The 22,608-nt window shown below is 43.7% G+C and overlaps 1 protein-coding gene across 2 annotated transcripts in view; it reads left to right on the forward strand.

Annotated features, from left to right (window-relative positions):
* The window catches only part of LOC140186070 (olfactomedin-like protein 2A), a 54,253-nt gene extending 50,374 nt beyond the window's left edge, over positions 1-3,879 (forward strand). For both annotated transcript variants that reach the window (XM_072239922.1, XM_072239923.1), the window contains exon 8: positions 833-3,879. In XM_072239922.1, coding sequence (XP_072096023.1) covers positions 833-1,434 — 602 coding nt within the window. In that variant the 3' untranslated portion in view covers positions 1,435-3,879. The remainder of the gene's footprint in view (positions 1-832) is intronic.
* Positions 3,880-22,608: the final 18,729 nt, after the last annotated feature.

Here is a 22,608-nt window from a genome sequence, read left to right on the forward strand (position 1 = left end):
GGCTCGGAGTCCATACCCTAGCCTCTTCATGTCTCCTCTAGTTCTGGGAGCCGATTCTGAGTCCAAGCCCAGACCCTTGGTCCCAGCCTAGTCGTAGTCCTGAGTCCTTGTCCACTTCGCTATTTCCTGCTCCTGCCTTGCTCTCCTGGTATCAAACAATAAACTAAATCTAAGTAACCTCACAAGATGTGTCTTGCATTTGGGTCCACCCTTGCTCCCAATGCCCCGCCATTGTGACAGCCTGCCCATCCTCACAGTTTCACCTACCACACACTGCATCGACTTGTATATCAACTGTCCCACCCTCAACCCTATCACTCCCGTTCCCATCCTGCCACCAGCTATCAGCTGTCATTTTGATATAGAACTTCTGAATTGATTGCATTTGCTTGTTAATTGATTGCATTAGCTTGTTAACCAGAATTGGTGGAGGTAGGTTCAAATTCAACACTCAAGGGAAATTTGGATAAGCATGGAGGGCTATGGTCCTGGTGCAGGTTGCTGGGACTACGCAGATTAATAGTTTGGCACTGACTAGATGGGTTGAATGGCCTGTTTCTGTGCTCTAGTCCTCTTTGATTCTGTGACTCCAATTGCTTTGTTATAAATCTAAGGTGACACCACCCACCTAATCTTTTCTTCATATATATTACATATGTGCCAGAATTCATAAATTTAAATTATTTAGCTGGCATCATTCCCACATACTCATTACCAGTGTTCTCCCACTGACTGTCTACATCTCACAGATTATTGCATGAATCTGCTTTTTAAGTAGCTTTGAGTGAATTGTTTTGTTTTAACTTCCTTTTAACATCACCTTTTCTCATAGGACGATGGAGCAACCTGTACAAGCTTCCTTATAATTGGATTGGAACAGGTCACGTTGTCTACAATGGGTCATTCTATTATAACCGGGCTTTTACCCGAAATATAATCAAGTATAATATTAGGCAGCGTTACGTGGCAGCCTGGACTCTTCTTCATGACGTGGTTTACGAAGACTCTACACCGTGGAAGTGGCGAGGACATTCAGACATTGATTTTGCTGTTGATGAGGGTGGCCTCTGGGTCATTTACCCTGCTTCATATTATGAGTTCTCCCAGCAAGAAATCATAGTCATCAGCAAACTAGATCCGATTGACCTCTCAATGAAGAAAGAGACAACTTGGAAAACAGGCCTCAAACGTAATTCCTATGGCAACTGCTTCATCATCTGTGGTGTTCTGTATGCAGTTGATACCTACAATGAAAAAGAAGGGCAAGTATCTTACGCATACGATACTCACACAGACACTGAAATAAGTCCGAAGTTACCCTTCATCAATGAATACACTTATACCACCCAGATTGACTACAATCCCAAAGAGAAGGTTCTGTACGCATGGGATAATGGTCATCAGGTGATCTACAATATCATTTTTGCATTCTGACTTTATACAGAAACATGGCCCATCACACAGCACTTTTAATTTGTCTTGTTTGAATCATTTATAAAGAATGAGAATTTGCACTTGGGCTGGTAGAGAGGATTAAATGGAAGGCAACCCTTGTATTAAATGATCTTGAGTAAACATTAAGTTTATAAATATGATGATTTACGACTGATTGTTCTACATGAGTACAATGTACGACACTTAAATATTACCATTTACTTCAGAACAGCGCCATCCAATATTTAGAACCAAATGGCAGATTTACAAAGCTCCTCCCTTGTTGCAGGATGTAGAAACATAGAAAACCTACAGCACAATACAGGACCTTCAGCCCACAAATCTGTGCCGAACATGTCCTTAGAAATTACCTAGGGTTACCCATAGCCCTCTATTTTTCTAAGCTCCATCTACTATCCAAGAGTCTCTTAAAAGACCCTATCGTATCCGCCTCCACCACTGTTGCCGGCAGCCCATTCCACGCACTCACCACTCTCTGCGTAAAAAAAAAAACAACTTAACCCTGACATCTCCTCTGTACCTACTTCCAAGCACCTTAAAACTGTGCATTCTCGTGCTAGCCATTCCAGCCCTAGGAAAAAGCCTCTGACTATCCACATGATCTATGCCTCTCATCATTTTATACACCTCTATCAGGTCACCTCTCATCCTCCGTCGCTCTAAGGTGAAAAGGCCGAGTTCACTCAACTTATTCTCATAAGGCATGCTCCCCAATCCAGGCAACATCCTTGTAAATCTTCTGTGCACCCTTTCTATGGTTTCCACATCCTTCCTGTAGTGAGGCGACCAGAATTGAGCACAGTACTCCAAGTGGGGTCTGACCAGGGTCCTATATAGCTGCAACATTACCTCTCGGCTCCTAAACTCAGTCCCACGATTGATGAAGGCCAATGGACCGTAGGCCTTCTCAACCACAGAGTCAACCTGCGCAGCAGCTTTGAGTGTCCTTCATCAGTAAAAGAAGTCATCATGATCAGCTTAGTGCAGCAGACTAATGCCACCTCCTCAGATACGTCAAACTGGAAGTCTGCGTCTTTGAAACACCACCAACAAAGTATGTTCCAAAATTGCCTCAATAAAATCCACTGAAAAGATCAACCATTTTAATTATATCTGTAGTGAGTCGAGTCAAGGCATTTTTGATTGATCGCACAATAACACACACAAAATGTTGGAAGAGCTCAGCAGGTCAAGCAGCATCTACGTAGAGGAATATACAGTCAGCGTTTTGGGCTTGATCAGGAGAGTCTTGGCCCAAAACAGGTTATGTTCTGAAGCATAAGCTCTTTATTCTTCTCCGTAGATGCTGCCTGACTTGCTGAGTTCTTCCAGCATTTTGTGTGTGTTACTCTCAAGTATCTGTAGAATCTCTTGCATTCTTGTTAATCACATTTCTTTAATGGTTAGAAGGCCCCTTTGCAAATTTTAGTTGCTTCAGTGGCAGAACGGAATTGGCAGTGAAACAGGTTAGCCATGAATTGCATGTTGAACAAGATTCTACTTTGCCTGATGGACTGTATAGTGAATAGCTAATCTGCTATTGCCTATACTGCTCACAGCTGAAATTAAAACATTCTCGCATGAGTCTCTGTTAGTATTATTGTGTCCAAACTTGCACTGCATGTTAAACATATTTTGTAATTTGCTGGATAGTGTGAAACTAGGGCTATTCCTAAATGCTTCAAGCACTGAACTCTGTTGCCTCTTGATTGGAAAATGCACACATTGTAGATCTTTGAAAACAACCTGTGTAATTTATGCAAATAGACTTTGATATAAGGATTTGCACAGGACACAAAGCTGTTTCTGTACAAAGAACAGATTTTAAGTAATACAAGAAATACAAAAATGTATCTATTATTATAGTTATTTCAGAATAATTTTAACATTTTTAGAATTCTGTCTGGCCTGTGTTGCAGTTGGAAGGCTGGAAAGGAATAAGCACAAGCAAGACATTTTGCAGGTCAAATTTATATTGCGCAGACTAAGATATCAGGTGATGGTATAGATTTGAATGACTTAAGCTGTGGCACTTTGCCTTCGCTATTGCTCAAGCCATTATACTCACACTCCTATACATTATACCAGCTTATTTTAATTCAGATTTGCAAAAGAAAGCTTGATGTTTTAGTTATTGTCTTAAAGAAATATTGTACACCAATGCCGTGTAATGCCTATATATATATATACTCCTCACATCATCTCTGTGTAATGTTTTTGCGATGTGTGGAGACACTATCACACTTGGTATCTCTGATAAACAGTGTTTTGCTAATTGTGTAATCAGAACAAGAACTCAGCCTGCATACTTTCCTCATTTACAAATGCTTGAAATGGAACGCAACCATATGTTGTTGAGTGTTATCTCATTAGAACCGAGAATATGGTTATGAAGGTACTTTGATAAAAAATGATTCAAAAATCTTTCATTTTTACTTGGCTTGGAATTATTTCTAATAATAATACATAAAAAGAAGTGATTTTTTTCCTTGTAGATTAAAGCAGATTTGGTTCCTGTAAACTTTTAGTAACCTGAAATGTGGGAAACTGATCTCCCAGGTGGTAGAAGCAACACACACAAAATGCTGGAGGAACTCAGCAGACAAGGCAGCATCTGTGGAAAGGTCAACGTTTTGGCCGAAACCCTTCATCAAGATTGGAAAGGAAGGGATGAAGTCAGAGTGAAGAAGTGGTGGTGGGGGGAGAAGTACAAGGTGGCAGGTGATAGGTGAAACCATGAGAGGAGGAGGGGCTGAAGTAAACAGATGGGAGGTTGATTGGTGAAAGAGATAAAGGGCTGGAGAAGGGGGAATCTGACAGGAGAGGACAGAAGACTGGAAGAAAGGGAAGGAAGAGAAGCAGAGAGGGAGGTGATGGGCAGGTAAGGAGATACGGTGAGAGGGGAACGGGAATGGTGAAGGAGAGGAGAAGAGAGGAGGGGGTTTATGTGTGTTGTTTTGGATTTCCAGCATGCGCAGATTTTTTCATGTTTGCATCCAAGGTGTTATAAGATGCCTGCAGCTCCACAGTAACCAGCAGATCTCTGCCACCAGTCTCTCAAACGCTTGGTCGTATGTACAGCCCGTACATACTGTAAGTCAACTTCCAAGGCTGGTATCCTACTGGGAAAAAGTTCAACTTACTCACAATTTATACATGTTATTTCACAGCTATCTTATGTGCATTGTTTGTAATTTCCAAACACAACTTCAAATTAATCCAAACAATGAATCATCAAATTGTTTTTAATATTTAGGATTGTCTGATCTTTAGGGTTCATCCAGGGTCAGAAATGGCAAGCGGTCTTAATTCCAAGATTTCAGTTTATACAAACAAATATACAAGTACTAAGCAAAAGTACTAAATAAAGGGCTGAGAAACAATGCTAAGAGGTATATTGACAAAAGAATAAAGATGGCACGTCTGAAAAATCTTATCACTTTTATAGATAAAATAAAGAAAATCCCTTAGACAGTGATAAATTAATTCATAGACCACATAATTAAAACAATCGCATCATGTGAGTAATATGCTATTGCTTAGCCAATGAAAAATGAGAAAAGTGATAGTTAGTTTAGCTGATATACTGCTTTCTGCCAGTGAGTGTGAGAAGTACATGAGTTTGTTAAAAAAAAGTACAGATCTTATAAAAAGCATTATAAAGAAAAACTGGTTTCCAATAGATTTCACAAGGATATGGGATGGAGAGTGCAGAGCCATATAACACAGAAGCAGTGCCATTGGCTAACTTGTCCATATAATCTATGGTGTCTTTCTAAGCTGGTCCCATTTGCCACTAAACCTTTTCTATCCATGTACCTGTCTAAATGCCTTTCAAACACTGTAATCGTACCCACTTCTGCCACTTCCTCTTACAGCTCATTTCAAATACTCACCACCCTTTATGTGAAAAATTTGCCCCTCAGATCCTTTCCCCTCTCACCTTTGGGTCTTTTGGTTTTAGACTTCATTACTGATGATCCACCTTATCTACGCGCCTCACCACTCGGATTCCTGCGTTCTAAGGGAAAACGCCCCAGTCCGACATTATTGATTTTGGTGGTCTTAGTGCATAAGACATAGGAGCAGAATTAGGCTATTCAACCAATCAAGTCTGTTGCATCATTTGATCATGGCTCATTTATTATCCCTCTCAATCCCATTCTCCTGCCTTCTCCCAGTAATCTTTGCCCTGACTGATAACACCATAAGACATAGGAGCAGAATCTTCAGTTGAAAGGTCTGAAGCTTTCAACGATAATCAAGCATGCACTTAAAAAGTCCTTGAAATAACATGGTATTTCATATGTATTGTTGGAATCTTCAAAATTTATTTACTATCAGTGGATGTTTACTAAAGATTCATTTTTCAGATCTTTGTCTGAAAGAAAGGGTAGACTTGGTGTCTGCCAAATTCCTTTTCAAGTTGAACTATAGGATACATAAATAATGCAGTTTGACTTGGTTCCTGGTTTTCGCTCCCTTCCATTGGCAACTAACCCATTTCAGCTTGATGGTGCTAACGAGGGACATTTGAAGCTTACAGACTTTAACCGGAGGCCAGAGCAGTGCAGTGTGTCCCTAGCTAGCTGGCTGTGTTTCTGTTGACCTTGGACATACACTGCTGTCACTCTTGGTGGTGTCACTTGATGAATTACGCTGCTGGATTCGGTGTATGTCTAGAATCAACGGAAACAAAGCCAGCTAGGTGGGAGTATGCTGCAGCGTTTTGGCCTCCAGTTAAAGTCTGCAAGTTCCAAATGTCATTTGTTAGCATCATAAAGTGGAAAGCCAACATTTATCTGTACATGCATTCTACATTTCTTTCTACTTGCATCTTGTGTGTGTGTGTTTTTTAATTTCAAAATATACTTCATTCAAAAATAAAATTATATACAATAAACCATACGTTTCCCTTATGGTCTCTACATATCCATATTTTTGGCCACCCACATGGCAATCCGTTGGTTCACCATTGTTGGGGGGTATACTCCCCACCACCTGACCCCTCCCACTCCCACGGGAGAAGAACCCTAAACTGTGGTCCTTCCCCACCGGGCCCTTGCGGTGGCTGCACCGAGTTTCAGTGCGTCCTTCAGCACATACTCCTGCAGCCGAGAATGTGCCGGTCGGCAGCATTCTCCCACGGACATCTCCATGTGCTGGTAGATCATCAAGTTTCGGGCTGACCAAAGAGCATCTTTCACCAAGTTGATGATCTGCCAGCAGCACTGGATGTTGGTCTCCGTGTGCGTCCCCGGGAACAGTCTGTAGATCAGCAAGTCCTCTGTTACGCAGCTGCTGGGGATGAAACGTGACACTAGCCCGTCCATCCTCCTCCACACCCTCTCTACGAACTGACAGTGTGCAAAGAGGTGGGTCACAGACTCCTCCTCACTGCAGTCCTCCCGTGGACAGCGGGGTGTGGAGACAACGTTCCAGGCGTACAGGAGGGATCTGACTGGAAGGGCCCCTCTCACCGCCAGCCAGGCGAGGTCTTGGTGCCTGTTGGTGAGATCTGGCAATGAGGCAATTTGCCAGATGAACTGGACGGTCTGCTCAGGGAACCACCCCACTGTGTCCATCACGTCCTTCTCCTGCAGTGCCTTCAGGACATTACGTGCTGACCACTGCCTGATGGCCCTGTGGTCAAAGGCGTTCTCCTGGAAGAACTTTTCTATGAAGGACAGGTATGGTGGCGACGACCAGCTGACTAGGGCGTTGCGCGGGAGTGGGGCCAGACCCATCCTTCGTAGCCAGGGCGACAGGTAGAACCTGGGCACATAGTGGTACTTGGTGCCCACATACCTGGGTTCTACACACAACCTGATGCAGCCACATACGAAGCTGGCCATCAGGGTGAGGGCAACATTGGGGACGTTTTTGCCCCCATTGTCCAGGGACTTGTGCATGACGGTCCGTCTGACCCGCTCCATCTTGGATCTCCAGACGAATCTGAAGACAGCTTGGGTGATTTCCAAGCTGTAGGAGCGGGCGACAGGCCACACCTGCACCAAGTACAGCAGCCCTGAGAGCACCTCACACCTGATGACCAGGTTTTTGCCTGTTATCAATGGGGAGTGCCCTCCCTACAGTCCCAGTTTCTTTTTCACCTTGGCAGTCCGCTCCTCCCAGTTCTTGAAGCACGCCTCTGCCCCTCCAAAGCAAATCCCCAACACCTTCATGTGATCAGACCTGATGGTGAAGGGGACACTGGATCGGTTGGGCCAGTTGCCGAAGAGCATGGCTTCGCTCTTCGTGCAGTTGACCCTGGCCCCTGATGCTAGCTTAAACTGTTCGCAGATGCTGATCAGCCTACGAACTGACCTCGGATCAGAGCGGAAGATGGTGACATCATCCATGTACAGGGAGGTTTTCACTTGGGTCCCTCCACTGCCTGGCAGCGTCACCCCTCTTATGCCCTCATCCCTCCTGATGGCTTCGGCAAAGGGTTCAATGCAGCACACAAACAAGACAGGGGAGAGGGGACAGCCCTGCCTGCCTCCAGACCTGATGGGGAAGCTGTCTTTTTCCCACCTGTTGACCTGGACTGCACTACGGATGTCTGTGTAGAGCAGTCTAATCCAATTCTAGATTCCCTCCCCAAATCCCATTTTGGAGAGCACATCCACCATGTACGTGTGTGATATCCTGTTGAAGGCTTTCTCCTGGTCCAAGCTGACCAGGCAGGCGTCCACCCCCCTGTCCTGCACGTAGGCGATGCGATGGTGTCCCTCAGCAGCGCGAGGCTGTCTGAGATCTTCCTGCCCAGTACAGCACAGGTTTGGTCCGGGTGGATCACCTGTCCCAGAGCAGACTTGACCCTGTTGGCGATAGCCTTGGACAAGATCTTGTAATCATTTTGTGTATTGCTCTGGATTTCCAACATCTGCAGAATCTCATGTCTACATTCATGTAGAGTGGCATGGTAGCGTAGTGGTTAGCACAACACTTTACAGTAGATGTAATCTGGGTTCAGTTCCTGCCACTGTCTGCAAGGAGTTTGTACGTTCTCCCTGTGTCCACATGGGTTTCCTCCCGGTGCTCCAGTTTCCTCCCACAGCCCAAATACCTACCGGTTGGTAGGTTAATTGAGCATTGTAAATTGTCCCATGATTAGTCTAGGATTCAATTAGGGGATTGGTGGGCAGTGCGGCCAGAGACAAAAAGGCTTATTCTGCACCGCATGTTAAATAAATAAAATTAAATATATTTTATTTTTGAAAAAGAGAAAACCACTGACAAGGCCAGTATTTATGTTCCATCCCAATTACTCCTGAGAAGAGGGTGGTGAGCAGCCTTCTTGAACTATTGTATTTTGTCTGGTGACAAATTCTACAGATGCTAGAAATCTTGAGCATCACACACAAAGTGTTGGAGGAACTCAGCAAGTAAGGGAGCATCTGTGTAAGGGGATATTCAAACTGAGATTTCCTCCAGCATTTTGCGTGTTTTGCTCCCTACAAATCTGTTGTGGAGTGCATGGAATTTACTTCCAAGCAATGATGAAGATCAGGAGGATATTTCCAAATCAGGCTAGGAGAGAGGCCTGTAGATGGAGAATTTTTGCAGTATTTGCAAACCCTCCATGGGATAGAGCAGAGTAGTAGTGTAGTGGTTAGCACAATTACTTTACAGCAGCCAACGGTAAGAGCAGGATACAATTCCCACTGCTGTCTGTAAGGAGTTTGTACATTCTTCCCGTGACCGGGTTTTCTCTGCATAGTCCGGTTTTCTCCCATGCTCTAAAGGCATATGGTTAGGGTTAGTGAGTTGTGAGCATGGTGTGTTGGTACCAGAAGTGTGGCGAAATTTACAGATTGCTCAGCACAATCCTCACGGATTTGATTTGACATAAACAATGCATTTTATTGCATGTTTCAATGCACACATGATAAATAAAGCTAATCAATATAAACAGTCTTTAAAAGAGGTAAAAAGAAGTGACTGACATCCGCTGCAAAACCACACCACAGCTAAAAGCTTGAAGTCTCCTGGGAACTTTCCCACGATAACTGGGTCACCGAGCACCACACAACTGAGGACCAATGGCAGGTCTGAGTTACATCGTAAGATGTAGGATCAGAATTAGGCATTTGGCCCATTAAGTCTGTTCTGCCATTTCATCATGACTGATCCATTTTCCCTCTCGGCTCTAACCTCCTGCTTTCTCTCCGTATCCCTTCGACACCTTGTCATGAGAGTAAGCGACAATACGGACTTTTCACATCGTGAACCAGTGGGTTGTTGTTATGTCTCCCACTTGCTGTGAAAATGGGGGACACCTCCCTCTCCCTTGCCAGGGAGAGAGAGGACCTGTGGGTTGTCGAATTTCTGATGAAATGTGAAGTCTTTGGGGTAACTTTGGTCTGTGTCTTTGCTATTGCTTAGCACGCGCTCGGGGTCGGTGATGGTACCGATGCGCGTTTTTTCTTGCTGGTGGGGGGAGGGGGGAATTGTTGCTCGCTGCCGCTTACACGCGGGAAGGGGGAGCTGGGGGGGACTTTAGAGTTCACGTTTAACTGTCATTCATTCTTTGGGGCACTTCTCTGTTTTCGTGGATGTTTGTGAAGAAAAAGCATTTCAGGGTGTATATTGTATACATTTCTCTGACATTAAATTTGACCGTTGAACATTTGAACATGGGTATCAGGGCATCTGAGCCACACCCTGCAAGACCATGGGGAAGGACCTGAATGGCTGCACCCTAGTCAGAAGGAGAATCTGAAGTCTAAGCATAAACCAGAGGCTCAGGGGGACCCTGAAGGCATTGTGACATTTAATCATCAGTTTAGGTTTATAATCACTGACATACAGTACTTTGTAAAAGTCTTGGGCATGCATATATATAGAGCTAGGATGCCTACGACTTTTGCATAGTACTGAAGTAATTCTATGTATTGCACTCTATAGCATAATTTCAAAATTATATTAACATTACATTAAAAGAGTTCCAGCTGCGAGGCAATAATGGCTATGTGTGTGGGAGCATTTCAGTTACTGCGCGGCCACGTACTCGTGCAGCTTAGAGGGAACAGTGTTTAGGTGTCAGTGAATCTGACCTCCCACCCACTGCTGGACAGCACTGGGCTGAAGAGTCAGATGCACTTCACAACTGGCCTCACGACTTAATGCCAGCCTATTCAATTAAATGGGGTCATGGGCCTTCAATAAAAAAAAAGTAAGCCCAAGCAAACATTTTATTTATTTCCTCATTGAGGGGTCAATGGTGGATGAGGAGGTGTACAGGAGCAAGATAAATCAGCTGGTTGAGTGGTGTTGCAACAACATCCTTGTGCTCAATGTCTGTAAGACTAAGGAATTGATTATGGACTTCAAGAAGGTGAAGTTGAGGGAACACACTCCAGTCCTCATCGAGGGATCAGCAGTGGAAAGGGTGAGCAGTTTCAAATTCCTGGGTGTCAACATCTCTGAAGATCTATCCAGGTCCCATTGTTAATGCAATAACAATGAAGATATGCCAGCAGCTATACTGTATGTCATTAGGAGTCTGAGGAGGCTGGTATGTTGCCAAGCACTCTAGTAAATTTCTACATAACATTCTAATTACTTACCATCTGGTATGCAGGCACCAGTGCACAGGATCAGGGGAGGCTTCAGAGGGCTGTAGACTCAGTCAGCTCCATCAGGGCCACAAGCCTCCAGAAGGTGGCATCCATCATTTAGGATCCTCACCATCTAGGACATGGCCTCTTCTCATTACAAAAAGATTAAAGAGGTTAGCTTTACCTGTCACATGTACATCAAAACATAGAGTGAAATGCATCATTTGCATTAAATCAATTCAGTAAGGATGGTGCTGGGGCAGCCCACAATTGTTGTTACGTTTCCGGCACCAACAATGCACAGCATTGCAACCCTAACCTTAACCCGTACTTCTTTGGAAGGTGGGAGGAAACTGGAGCACCTGGAGGAAAACCATGTGGTCCTGGGGAGAACTTACTAACAGTGGGGGGAATCGAATCCCAATCAGTGATCACTGGTGCTGTAAAGCCACGACGTGAAGCTTTATGCTACCGAAGCCTGAGGATGCACACTCCACATTTTAGGAACAGCTTCTTCCCCACCGACATCAGAGTTCTGAACGGTCCATGAACCCAAGAGCACAACGCCACTATTTTGCTCACTTTTTGCACTTTTTTTTTATTATTACGTCTTGTTGCAACTTATAGTAACGATTTTATGAATTGCACTGTACTATTGCCACAAAATAACGTATTTCACAACATACAGTACTGTGCAAAAGACGGGCACATACAGTGTATATGGACAATAGACAATAGATTAGATTAGATTATGAGGACACGCAGTCCTCTTTTATTGTCATTTAGTAATGCATGCATTAAGAAATGATACAATCTTCCTCCGGTGTGATATCACAGAAACACAGGACAGACCAAGACTGAAAAACTAACAAAAACCACGTAATTATAACATATAGTTACAACAGTGCAACAATACCATAACTTGATGAAGAACAGGCCATGGCACAGTAAAAAAGTTCAAAGTCTCTTGAAAGTCCCACACCTCATGCAGACGGGAGAAGGAAGAAAACTTTCCCTGCCATGCCTGACCACAGTCCAACTCTGAGTCGTCCGAAAACCTCGAGCTCCGATCAGCCCTCCAACACCGAGTACCGAGCACCATCTCTGCCGAACGCTTCGACCTCAGCCTCAGTCGCCAGCAGCAGGCAAATCCGGGTATTTTGGGGCCTTCCCTCCGGAAATTCTCGATCACACAGTAGCAGCGGCAGCGAACCGGGCATTTCAGAAATTCCTCCAGATGTTCCTCTGTGCCTTCTCATGTCAGTTTCCATCAAATCGGAATTGTGAACGACATCCTACTTACAAATACGATATCATTTCACCGGAGAGCTGCGCGCTCTGCGTCACGTCGCCATCTTCTCCTCCCGCCTCCAGGTGCAGGAGTAGGCCATTCAGCCCTCCGAGCCAGCACCGCCATTCACTGTGATCATGGCTGATCATCCACAATCAGTATCCAGTTCCTGCCTTCTCCCCATATACCTTGACTGCACTATCTTTAAGAGCTCTATCTCTTTCTTGAAAGCATCCAGAGAATTGGCCTCCACTGCCTTCTGAGGCAGAGCATTCCACAGAACCACAAGCCTCTGTGTGAAAAAGTTTTTCCTCAACTCCGTTCTAAACTGTCTACCTCTTATTCTTAAACTGTGGTCTCTGGTTCTGGACTCCCCCAACATCGGGAACATGTTTCCTGCCTCTAGCCTGTCCAATCCCTTAATAATCTTATATGTTTCAATCAGATCCCCTCTCATCCTTCTAAATTCCAGTGTATATAACCCCAGTCGCTCCAATCTTTCAACATATGACAGTCCCGCCATCCCGGGAATTAACCTCATGAACCTACGCTGCTCTCCCTCAATAGCTAGAATGTCCTTCCTCAAATTTGGAGACCAAAACTGTACACAATACTCCAGGTGGGGTCTCACCAGGGCCCTGTACAACTGCAGAAGGACCTCTTTGCTCCTATACTCAACTCCCCTTGTTATGAAGGCCAACATGCCATTAGCTTTCTTCACTGCCTGCTGTACCTGCATGCTTACTTTCAGTGACTGATCAACAAGGACACCTAGATCTCGTTGTACTTCCCCTTTTCCTAACTTGACACCATTCAGATAGTAATCTGCCTTCCTGTTCTTGCCACCAAAGTGGATAACCTCACATTTATCCACATTAGACTGCACCTGCCATGCATCTACCCACTCACCCAACCTGTCCAAGTCACCCTGCATTCTCATAACATCCTCCTCACATTTCACACTGCCACCCAGCTTTGTGCCATCTGCAAATTTGCTAATGTTACTTTTAATCCCTTCATCTAAATCATTAATGTATATTGTAAATAGCTGCGGTCCCAGCACCGAGCCTTGTGGTACCCCACTAGTCACTGCCTGCCGTTCTGAAAAGGACCCATTGAGCCCTACTCTTTGTTTCCTGTCTGCCAACCAATTTTCTATCCATGTCAGTACCCTACCCCCAATACCATTTGCTCTAATTTTGCCCACTAATCTCCCATGTGGGACCTTATCAAAGACCTTACCAATGCGTCCACGATTTCTAGAGCCACCTCCTTAAGTACGCTGCGATGCAGACCATCGGGACCTGGAGATTTATCAGCCTTCAGTCCCATCAGTTTACCCAACACCATTTTCTGCCTAATGTGAATTTCCTTCAATTCCTCTGTTACCTTAGGTCCTCTGGCCACTATTACATCTGGGAGATTGTTTGTGTCTTCCCTAGTGAAGACAGATCCAAAGTACCTGTTCAGTTTGCCTGTCATTTCCTTGTTCCCCATAATAATTTCACCTATTTCTATCTTCAAGGGCCCAACTTTGGTTTTAACTAATTTTTTCCTCTTCACATACCTAAAGAAGCTTTCACTATCCTCCTTTATATTCTTGGCTAGCTTACCTTTGTACCTCATCTTTTCCCCCCGTATTGCCTTTTTAGTTATCTTCTGTTGCTCCCTAAAAGTCTCCCAATCCCAATCCTCTGGCTTCCCGCTCATCCTTGCTATGTTATACTTCCTCTCTTTTATTTTTATACTGTCCTTGACTTCCCTTGTCATCCACGGTCGCTCCTTACTCCCCTTAGAATCTTTCTTCCTCTTTGGAATGAACTGATCCTGCACCTTCTGTATTATTCCCAGAAATACCTGCCATTGCTGTTCCACTGTCATCCCTGCTAGGGTATCTTTCCAGTCAACTTTGGCCAGCTCCTCCCTCATGTGTCCATAGTCCCCTTTGTTCAACTGTAATACTGACACTTCCGATCTTCCCTTCTCCCTCTCAGTTCGTAGATTAAAACATCATATTATGGTCACTACCTCCTAGTGGCTCCTTTACCTCGAGTTCCCTTGTCAAATCTGGCTCATTACACAACACTAAATCCAGAATTGCCTTCTCCCTGGTAGGCTCCAGTACAAGCTGCTCTAAGAATCCATCTCTGAGGCATTCCACAAGCTCCCTTTCTTGGGGTCCAGTACCAAACTGATTTTCTCATTCTACCTGCATGCTGAAATCCCCCATAACAACCGTAGAATTACCTTTGCAATATGCCAATTTTAACTCTTGATTTAACTTGCACTCTATATCCAGGCTACTGTTTGGGAGCCTGTAGATAACTCCCATTAGGGTCTTTTTGCCCTTACAGTTTCTCAGTTCTATCCATACTGACTCTACATCTTCTGATTCTATGTCACCCCTCGCAAGTGACTGAGTTTCATTCCTCACCAACAGAGCCACCCCACCCCCTCTGCCAACCTGCCTGTCCTTTCGATAGGATGTATACTCTTGAATATTCATTTCCCAGCCCTGGTCCTCTTACAGCCATGTCTCTGTTATTCCCACAACATCATACTTGCCAATTTCCAACTGAGCCTCTAGCTCATCCACTTTATTTCGTATACTCCGTGCATTCATATATAATACTTTTAATCCTTTTAAAGTAATACTTTTACTCCCCTCACTTTTCACATCGATTCCTATTGCACTTGGCCATACTCTCCGATCCCTTCCTGAGCTTTCTGCCCTGTTAATTCTGTTGTCTTTCTTAACTTTTCTTATTCTCTCTTTCCTTTTAACTCCATCCTTATATTTCCAGTTCATCCCCTCCCCCCCCCCCACCACTACTTAGTTTAAACACACCCGTGCAGCAGTGGCAAACCTGCCTGCCAGAACGCTGGTCCCCCGTCTGTTAAGGTGCAACCCGGCCCTTCTGTACAATTCATCCCTACCCCAAAACAGATCCCAGTGGTCCAAGAATATAAATCTCTGCTTTCTGCACCAGCTCCTCAGCCACACATCCAGATCCCCCTGTTTCCCTGTTCCTGCCCTCACCAGCACAAGGAACTGGAAGCAAACCAGAGAAAACCACCGGTTATATAGCTAGAGTGTATATAGCTAGAGTGCCTAAAACTTTTATACAGTACTGCATTTGTCAACGTGGAGCAGAGAGCGTGTTTGTAAATCTGGCGGGAGCAAAGGATGTTGGGAATGGTGAAGGTGGAGCACCGCGGGAGGGGTATGGGACAGGTGGCAGAGAAGGAGTGCCAGGGGCTGATGGTGGTGTGGTTGCAGGTACTTCCAGCCCCAGAGAACACCAGCAGGGTCATTTGATTTCAAACAATTGGTTTATTGATCATTACAAAATGTCTCTCTGGTACTTCCCACTCCCTCCACTCTCCCTTCCCCTTTTCCCAAACATCATTCCCCTCTCCCTGCTTCCTTCCCACTCTCAGTCCACAACAGAGACCCATATCAGAATCAGGTTTATCATCACTCACATATGTCATGAAATTTGATTTTTTGTGTGTGACAGCAGTACAGTGTAATACATAAAATTACTACAGTACTGTGCAAATGTCTTAGGCACCCTAGCTATATATATGTGCCTAAGACCTTTGCACAGTAGCGTATGCTGATTGCACGCTTAACTAAATCAACACAATATTTATCTGTTTTGACAAAGGTCACATGCAGCAGGTAGACTGAATTTACCCATGAGAAACTTGTTTCACAGAGCCACCTTCTGCTCATACCCAGCAGCTACACATTGATGTTCAGAATCGCCAGCTGAATAGATGTTGACCCAGCACTTTACAATGGGTAAATACTGACACAGAATCATAATGAAAATTGTGACAACCAGAAACAACGTATTTTTAAAATCTTTTTGTAGAAGCATGGGAAGGGATTATTTGAAACCTACAGATTTCTGACACGGCTAAACAGAATTAATGCAAGGAGGATGTTTTGCTTGGCTGGAGTTCTTGAAACTGAAATCACAGTCTCAAAATAAGGGGTAAGTCATTTAGGATGAAGATGCAGAGAAATGTCTTAATGCAGTGGGAAGATGTAAACTTGCGGAGTTCTCTACTACAAAAGTCTGTGGAGTCCAAATTGTGAAATCTACACCCAGTGGCCATTTTATTCAGGACACCTGTACATCTGCTCTTTAAAACAAATATTTAATCAGCCAATCATGTGGCAGCAGCTCAATGCATAAAAGCATGCAGACTTTGTCGAGAGGTTCATTTGTTGTTCAGACCAAACATCAGAAAGTGGAAGAAGTGTGATCCAAGTGACTTTGACCAGGGGATGATTGTTGGTGCCAGATAGGGTGGTTTGAGTATTTCAGAAACCACTATTCTCCAGGGATCTTCACACACAATAGTCTTGATAGTTTATAGAGAATGGTGCAAAAAACAAAAAAAAACATCCAGTGAGCAGCAGTTCTGTGGACAAAAATGCTTCGTTAATGAGAGATGTGAAAGTAAAATGGCCAAACTGGTTCAAGCTGACAAGAGACATCAGTAACTCAAGTAACCATATTACAACAGTGGCGTACAGAAGAGCACCTCAGAATGCACAACATGTCAAACCTTGAATTGATTAGATTAGATTAGGTTCAACTTTATTGTCATTGTGCCGAGTACAGATACAAAGCCAATGAAATGCATTTAGCATCTGACCAGAAATGCAAAGAATTACAAAATAACTGTGAATAAAAAGTGTTACAGCACACAAATATAAAAGTACTGAGACTTTTATATTTGAGTGGACTAGAGCAGCAGAAGACCACACTGGGTCAGCTCCTGTGCCCAATAAAGTGGCCACAGTGTATTTAAGAAGAAAATAGATTTTTTGACACTAAGTATTGAATATTGTGGGAATGCAGGTACTTGGTACTGAGATGGAGGATAATGCATGACTGTATTGAATGGCTGAAGGTCCTATTTTTCCTGTTTCTAAGTTTACCTCAAGTTCCCTTCATTATCTGACCTGGAAGTCTGTCTATGAGTTCATTTGTATAAAGATTTTTTTAAAAAATCCTTATTTCAGACCAGATTTGGTTTTTATTATGGCCAGCTTTGGGAACAGCTTCTTTCCAACTGTGATAAGACTGCTGAACGGATCCTGACCCGGATTGGGGCTGTACCCTCCAAATATCCGGACCTGCCCCTCGTTTTTTTTTGCACTACCTTACTTCCCTTTTCTCTATTTTCTATTTATGATTTATAATTTAAATTTTTAATATTTACTAATTTTAACTATTTTTAATATCTTTAATATTTAATATTTGTAATCCAGGGAGTGTGAAGCCCAGAATCAAATATCGCTGTGATGATTGTACATTCTAGTACCAATTGTTTAGCGACAATAAAGTATAAAGTATCTTTGCATTATGTTACAGCTGCAGCAAGTGGAACTTGTGGGTCTCTCTTTCCTAAATTTGTTATTTAAAATATTTTCTATGAGATCTTCTGTTAGTCAATTCCTTGTGTTCCACTGGGCCAGAATTCATACAATCATGTTTTCCTACAATCAGTATCCCTATAATTATCCCTCATGCGAGGATCAACCTTCCCAGCCTAAACATCACCTTTGTGTCGGGCTGACCAGAGCTGTATACAATACTGTATTCAAAAGAAAAGAATTTGATTCAATTCTCAATCCTGGTTCAGAAATTCCTCCAGTATATTACTGCAGGAAATTACTCTTAAAGGGATGTTAAAAGTGTAACAGAAATCTGCTCAAGAAATCCAGTTGTCCTCTAATTGATGACAATTTCCCAAGAAAAACTGATTGAAACTATCAAAAGAACACACACAAAAGCTCTTTCATTGAACCACCCTGGTTTGCTGGTGCCTGTGTTTCTCTTTTTTCTCAATTGGCCTTTCTAAATGAATTGTTTCCAATAGGTTGTCACTGTATTGTTATTTGCATAAGAAAGATCACTTTCAAAGGGTCATCCCCAGAAAGATAAATTACCCTTTTACAATTCTCTAGGTTGGAACAAGACTGCCACAAGGATTCACTCCAAAAATCAAAGCTGCTTAATGTCCAACTGCAGAAACATCACTTACCTTTTTCAAAACAGTTGAATTTATCCTCATTTACAATGAGAAATGAGACAAAATTCAATTAAGTATGGTTTTAAAAAAAATATTTCTCAACATTCCTGTGTCAGTGAGGACAAGGAACATTTGTTAAGTTAAGGTTCTGCGACATGGCTGGTCAAGATTTGACACTTGCCAATAGAGATCAAGAACCACAAACCAAAAATTTGACTGGTAAATTGTTTCAAACAATACCGCCTTAAATTAACATTTTATATTTGACTATGCTTGTTGGGATTTTAAGAAAATAAATTAAGCCAAAAATAGATATAAGGACTTTGAAAAGAATCACTGGAAAATGAGAAGCATATGAATTGGGTGTGATGACCGCTGTGCAACTCTGAATTGCACTCCTGATCCTCACCCACCATCACCACTACCCCCACCTCCCATGTCGCCCAGCTGTGCACTTTTCACCTAAATTGGCTTTATAAACCTTTTCTAACACTGGGGAATGTCCACAAGCAACACTCTGTAAGCCTGACTCAGCCAATATTGAAGGGGCTAAACACTATATCTGGATGTATTCAAAATGTAAATGGACGAGCTTCCGAAACACTAGAGGTGAGCTTCATCAGGCTCAACACAACAAGGTATCAGTTTTACCCAAAATACACCAGAACTTTAACTCTATTTAGGACTATTAACATGGACAACAAATTAATTAATTGTAAACTGTTATTTAGAGATACAGCACGGCAACAGCCCTTTTGGTCATTTGAGCCAGGCTTTCCAATTATACCCATGTGACCAATTAACCTACTAACCCGTACGCTTTTAGAATGTGGGGGGAAACTGGAGCATCCAGAGGAAACCCAAGTGGTCACAGGGAGAACGTACAGACTCCTTACAAACAGCAGTGGAAGGAACCCGGGTCGCTGGCGCTGTAATAGCATTATGCAAACCACTATGCTATCGTGCTATCCTTTGTATGATCCTTTTCCTATCTAGTGCATCCTCCTGAGATCTTGCAAATGGAAATCTAGCACTAAATTCTCAGAGCAATTCGTAACTCTAACAGGAGGCAGTACTTTATCAAATGTTAAGCAGTTTTAATTAGAAATGCATCACTATTCATTGACACCTCAATAAATCAATACCAGGTGGAAGACAACACCGTTGATGTGTACAGGTTAAGGTTAGTAAGTGGTTGGCATGTAATGTTGGTGCTGGAAGCGTGCCGACACTTGCTGGTTGTCCCGAGCACGTCTGCAGACTGTGTTGGTTGTTGAAGCAAATGACACTTTTCACTGTATGTTTTGATGTTTGATGTACGTGTGACAAATAAAGCTAACCTTTGAATATATGTCTCTTTGTGAAAACATTTTTGACCAAAACTGACCTTTAATATTGTGAAGAAAGATGTTGAGAATCTCTCTTCCTTTGCAGTTTGAAGAACCCGTGGCAAAAAAAGTGCAGGAAAAGATCATTGTATTTTGCACTATTTCTCAATGTAGATGTGGATAAATTCACTTTGTTGGAAATGAATTGAATTGACTTTATTATTTACATCCTTCATATACATGAGGAGTAAAAATCTTTATGTTACATCTCCATCTAAATGTGCAATGTGCAATTTATAGTAATTTATAAAGAAAAAGTACATACAACAGGATAGTCAATATAATATAGAAATACAGTTGTGTCAGCATGAATTAATCAATCTGATGGCCTGGGGAAGAAGCTGTCCCGGAGCCTGTTGGTCTTGGCTTTTATGCTACGGTACCGGTTCCCGGATGGTAGCAGCTGGAACAGTTTGTGGTTGGGATGACTCGAGCCCCCAGTGATCCTTCAGCCCTTTTTACACACCTGTCTTTGTAAATGTCCAGAATAGTGAGAAGTTCACATCTACAGATGTGCTGGGCTGTCTGCACCACTCTCTGCAGAGTCCTGCGACTGAGGGAAGTACAGTTCCCACACCAGGCAGTGATGCAGCCAGCCAGGATGCTCTCAATTGTGCCCCTATAGAAAGTTCTTAGGATTTGGGGGCTCACACCAAACTTCTTCAACCATCTGAGGTGAAAGAGGAGCTGTTGTGCCTTTTTCACCACACAGCCATTATGTACAGACCACATGAGATCCTCAGTGATGTTTATGCGGAGGAATTTAAAGCTGCTCACTCTCTCAACCCCAGATCCATTGATGTCAATATGGGCTAGCTTGTCTCCATTCCTCCTGTAGTTCACAACCAGCTCCTTTGTTTTTGCGATATTGAGGGAGAGGTTGTTTTCTTGACACCACTGTGTCAGGGTGATGACTTCTCTGTAGGCTGCCTCATTATTATTTGAGATTAGGCCAATTAGTGTAGTGTCGTCAGCAAATTTAATTAAGTCAAGTCAAGTCAAGTCACTTTTTATTGTCATTTCGACCATAACTGCTGGTACAGTACACAGTAAAAACGGGACCATGGTGCTATATGAAACAATACAAAAACTACATTGAGCTACGTAAAAACAACACAAAAACTACACTAGACTACAGACCTACCCAGGACTGCATAAAGTGCACAAAACAGTGCAGGTATTACAATAAATAATAAACAAGACAATATACACAGTAGAGGGCAGTAGGTTGGTGTCAGTCCAGGCTCTGGATATTGAGGAGTCTGATGGCTTGGGGGAAGAAACTGTTACATAGTCTGGTCATGACAGCCCGAATGCTTCGGTGCCTTTTGCCAGATGGCAGGAGGGGCAAGAGTTTGTATGAGAGGTGCGTGGGGTCCTTCATAATGCTGTTTGCTTTATGGATGCAGCGTGTGGTGTAAATGTCTGTGATGGCGGGAAGAGAGACCCCAATGATCTTCTCAGCTGACCTCACTATCCGCTGCAGGGTCTTGTGATCCGAGATGGTGCAATTTCCGAACCAGGCAGTGATGCAGCTGCTCAGGATACTCTCAATACAACCTCTGTGGAATGTGGTGAGGATGGGGGGTGGGAGATGGACTTTTCTCAGCCTGCGCAGAAAGTAGAGACGCTGCTGGGCTTTCTTTGCTATGGAGCTGGTGTTGAGGGACCAGGTGAGATTCTCCGCCAGGTGAACACCAAGAAACTTGGTGCTCTTAACGATCTCTATGGAGGAGTAGCCGATGTTTATCGGAGAGTGGTCGCTCCATGTCCTCCTGAAGTCAACAACCATCTCTTTTGTTTTGTTCACATTCAGAGACAGGTTGTTGGTTCTGCACCAGTCCGTTAGCCACTCCACCTCCTCTCTGTATGCTGACTCATCGTTCTTGCTGATGAGACCCACCACGGTCGTGTCATTGGCGAACTTGATGATGTGGTTCGAGCTGTGTGTTGCAGCACAGTCGTGGGTCAGCAGAGTGAACAGCAGTGGACTGAGCACACAGCCCTGGGGGCCCCCCGGGGTGTGATGGCATTGGAGATGCTGTTTCCAATCCGGACTGACTGAGGTCTCCCAGTCAGGAAGTCTTGGATCCAGTTGCAGAGGGAAGTGTTCAGGCCCAGTAGGCTCAGCTTTCCAATCAATTTTTGAGGAATGATTGCATTGAATGCTGAACTGAATTCTCTGAACAGCATTCGAATGTCCATGTCTTTTTTGTCCAGGTTAGGGCCAGGTGGATGGTGATGGAAATGGCGTCGTCTGTTGAGCAGTTGGGACGATACGCGAACTGCAGGGGGTCCGGTAAGGGGGGCAGCAGGGTCTTGATGTGCCTCATGACGAGCCTCTCGAAACACTTCATGATGATGGATGCAAACACGAGGAAATCTGCAGATGCTGGAATTTCAAGCAACACACATAAAAGTTGCTGGCGAACGCAGCAGGCCAGGCAGCATCTATAGGAAGAGATACAGTCAACATTTTGGGCCGAGACCCTTCGTCAGGACTAACTGAAAGAAGAGATAGTAAGAGATTTGAAAGTGGAAGGGGGAGGGGGAGATCGAAAATGATAGGAGAAGACAGGAGGGGGAGGGATGGAGCCAAGAGCTGGAAAGATGATGGGCAAAAGGGATATGAGAGGATCATGGAATGGGAGGACTAGGGAGAAAGAAGGGGGGAGGGGGGAATCCCAGAGGATGGGCAAGGAGTATAGTGAGAGGGACAGAGGGAGAAAAAGAGATATAATAATAATAAATAAATAACGGATGGGGTATGAAGGGGAGGTGGTGCATTAACGGAAGTTAGAGAAGTCAATGTTCATGCCATCAGGTTGGAGGCTACCCAGACGGAATATAA

The sequence above is a fragment of the Mobula birostris genome, chromosome 22 (genome assembly GCF_030028105.1).
Source record: "Mobula birostris isolate sMobBir1 chromosome 22, sMobBir1.hap1, whole genome shotgun sequence".
NCBI classification, from domain to species: Eukaryota; Metazoa; Chordata; class Chondrichthyes; order Myliobatiformes; family Myliobatidae; genus Mobula; species Mobula birostris.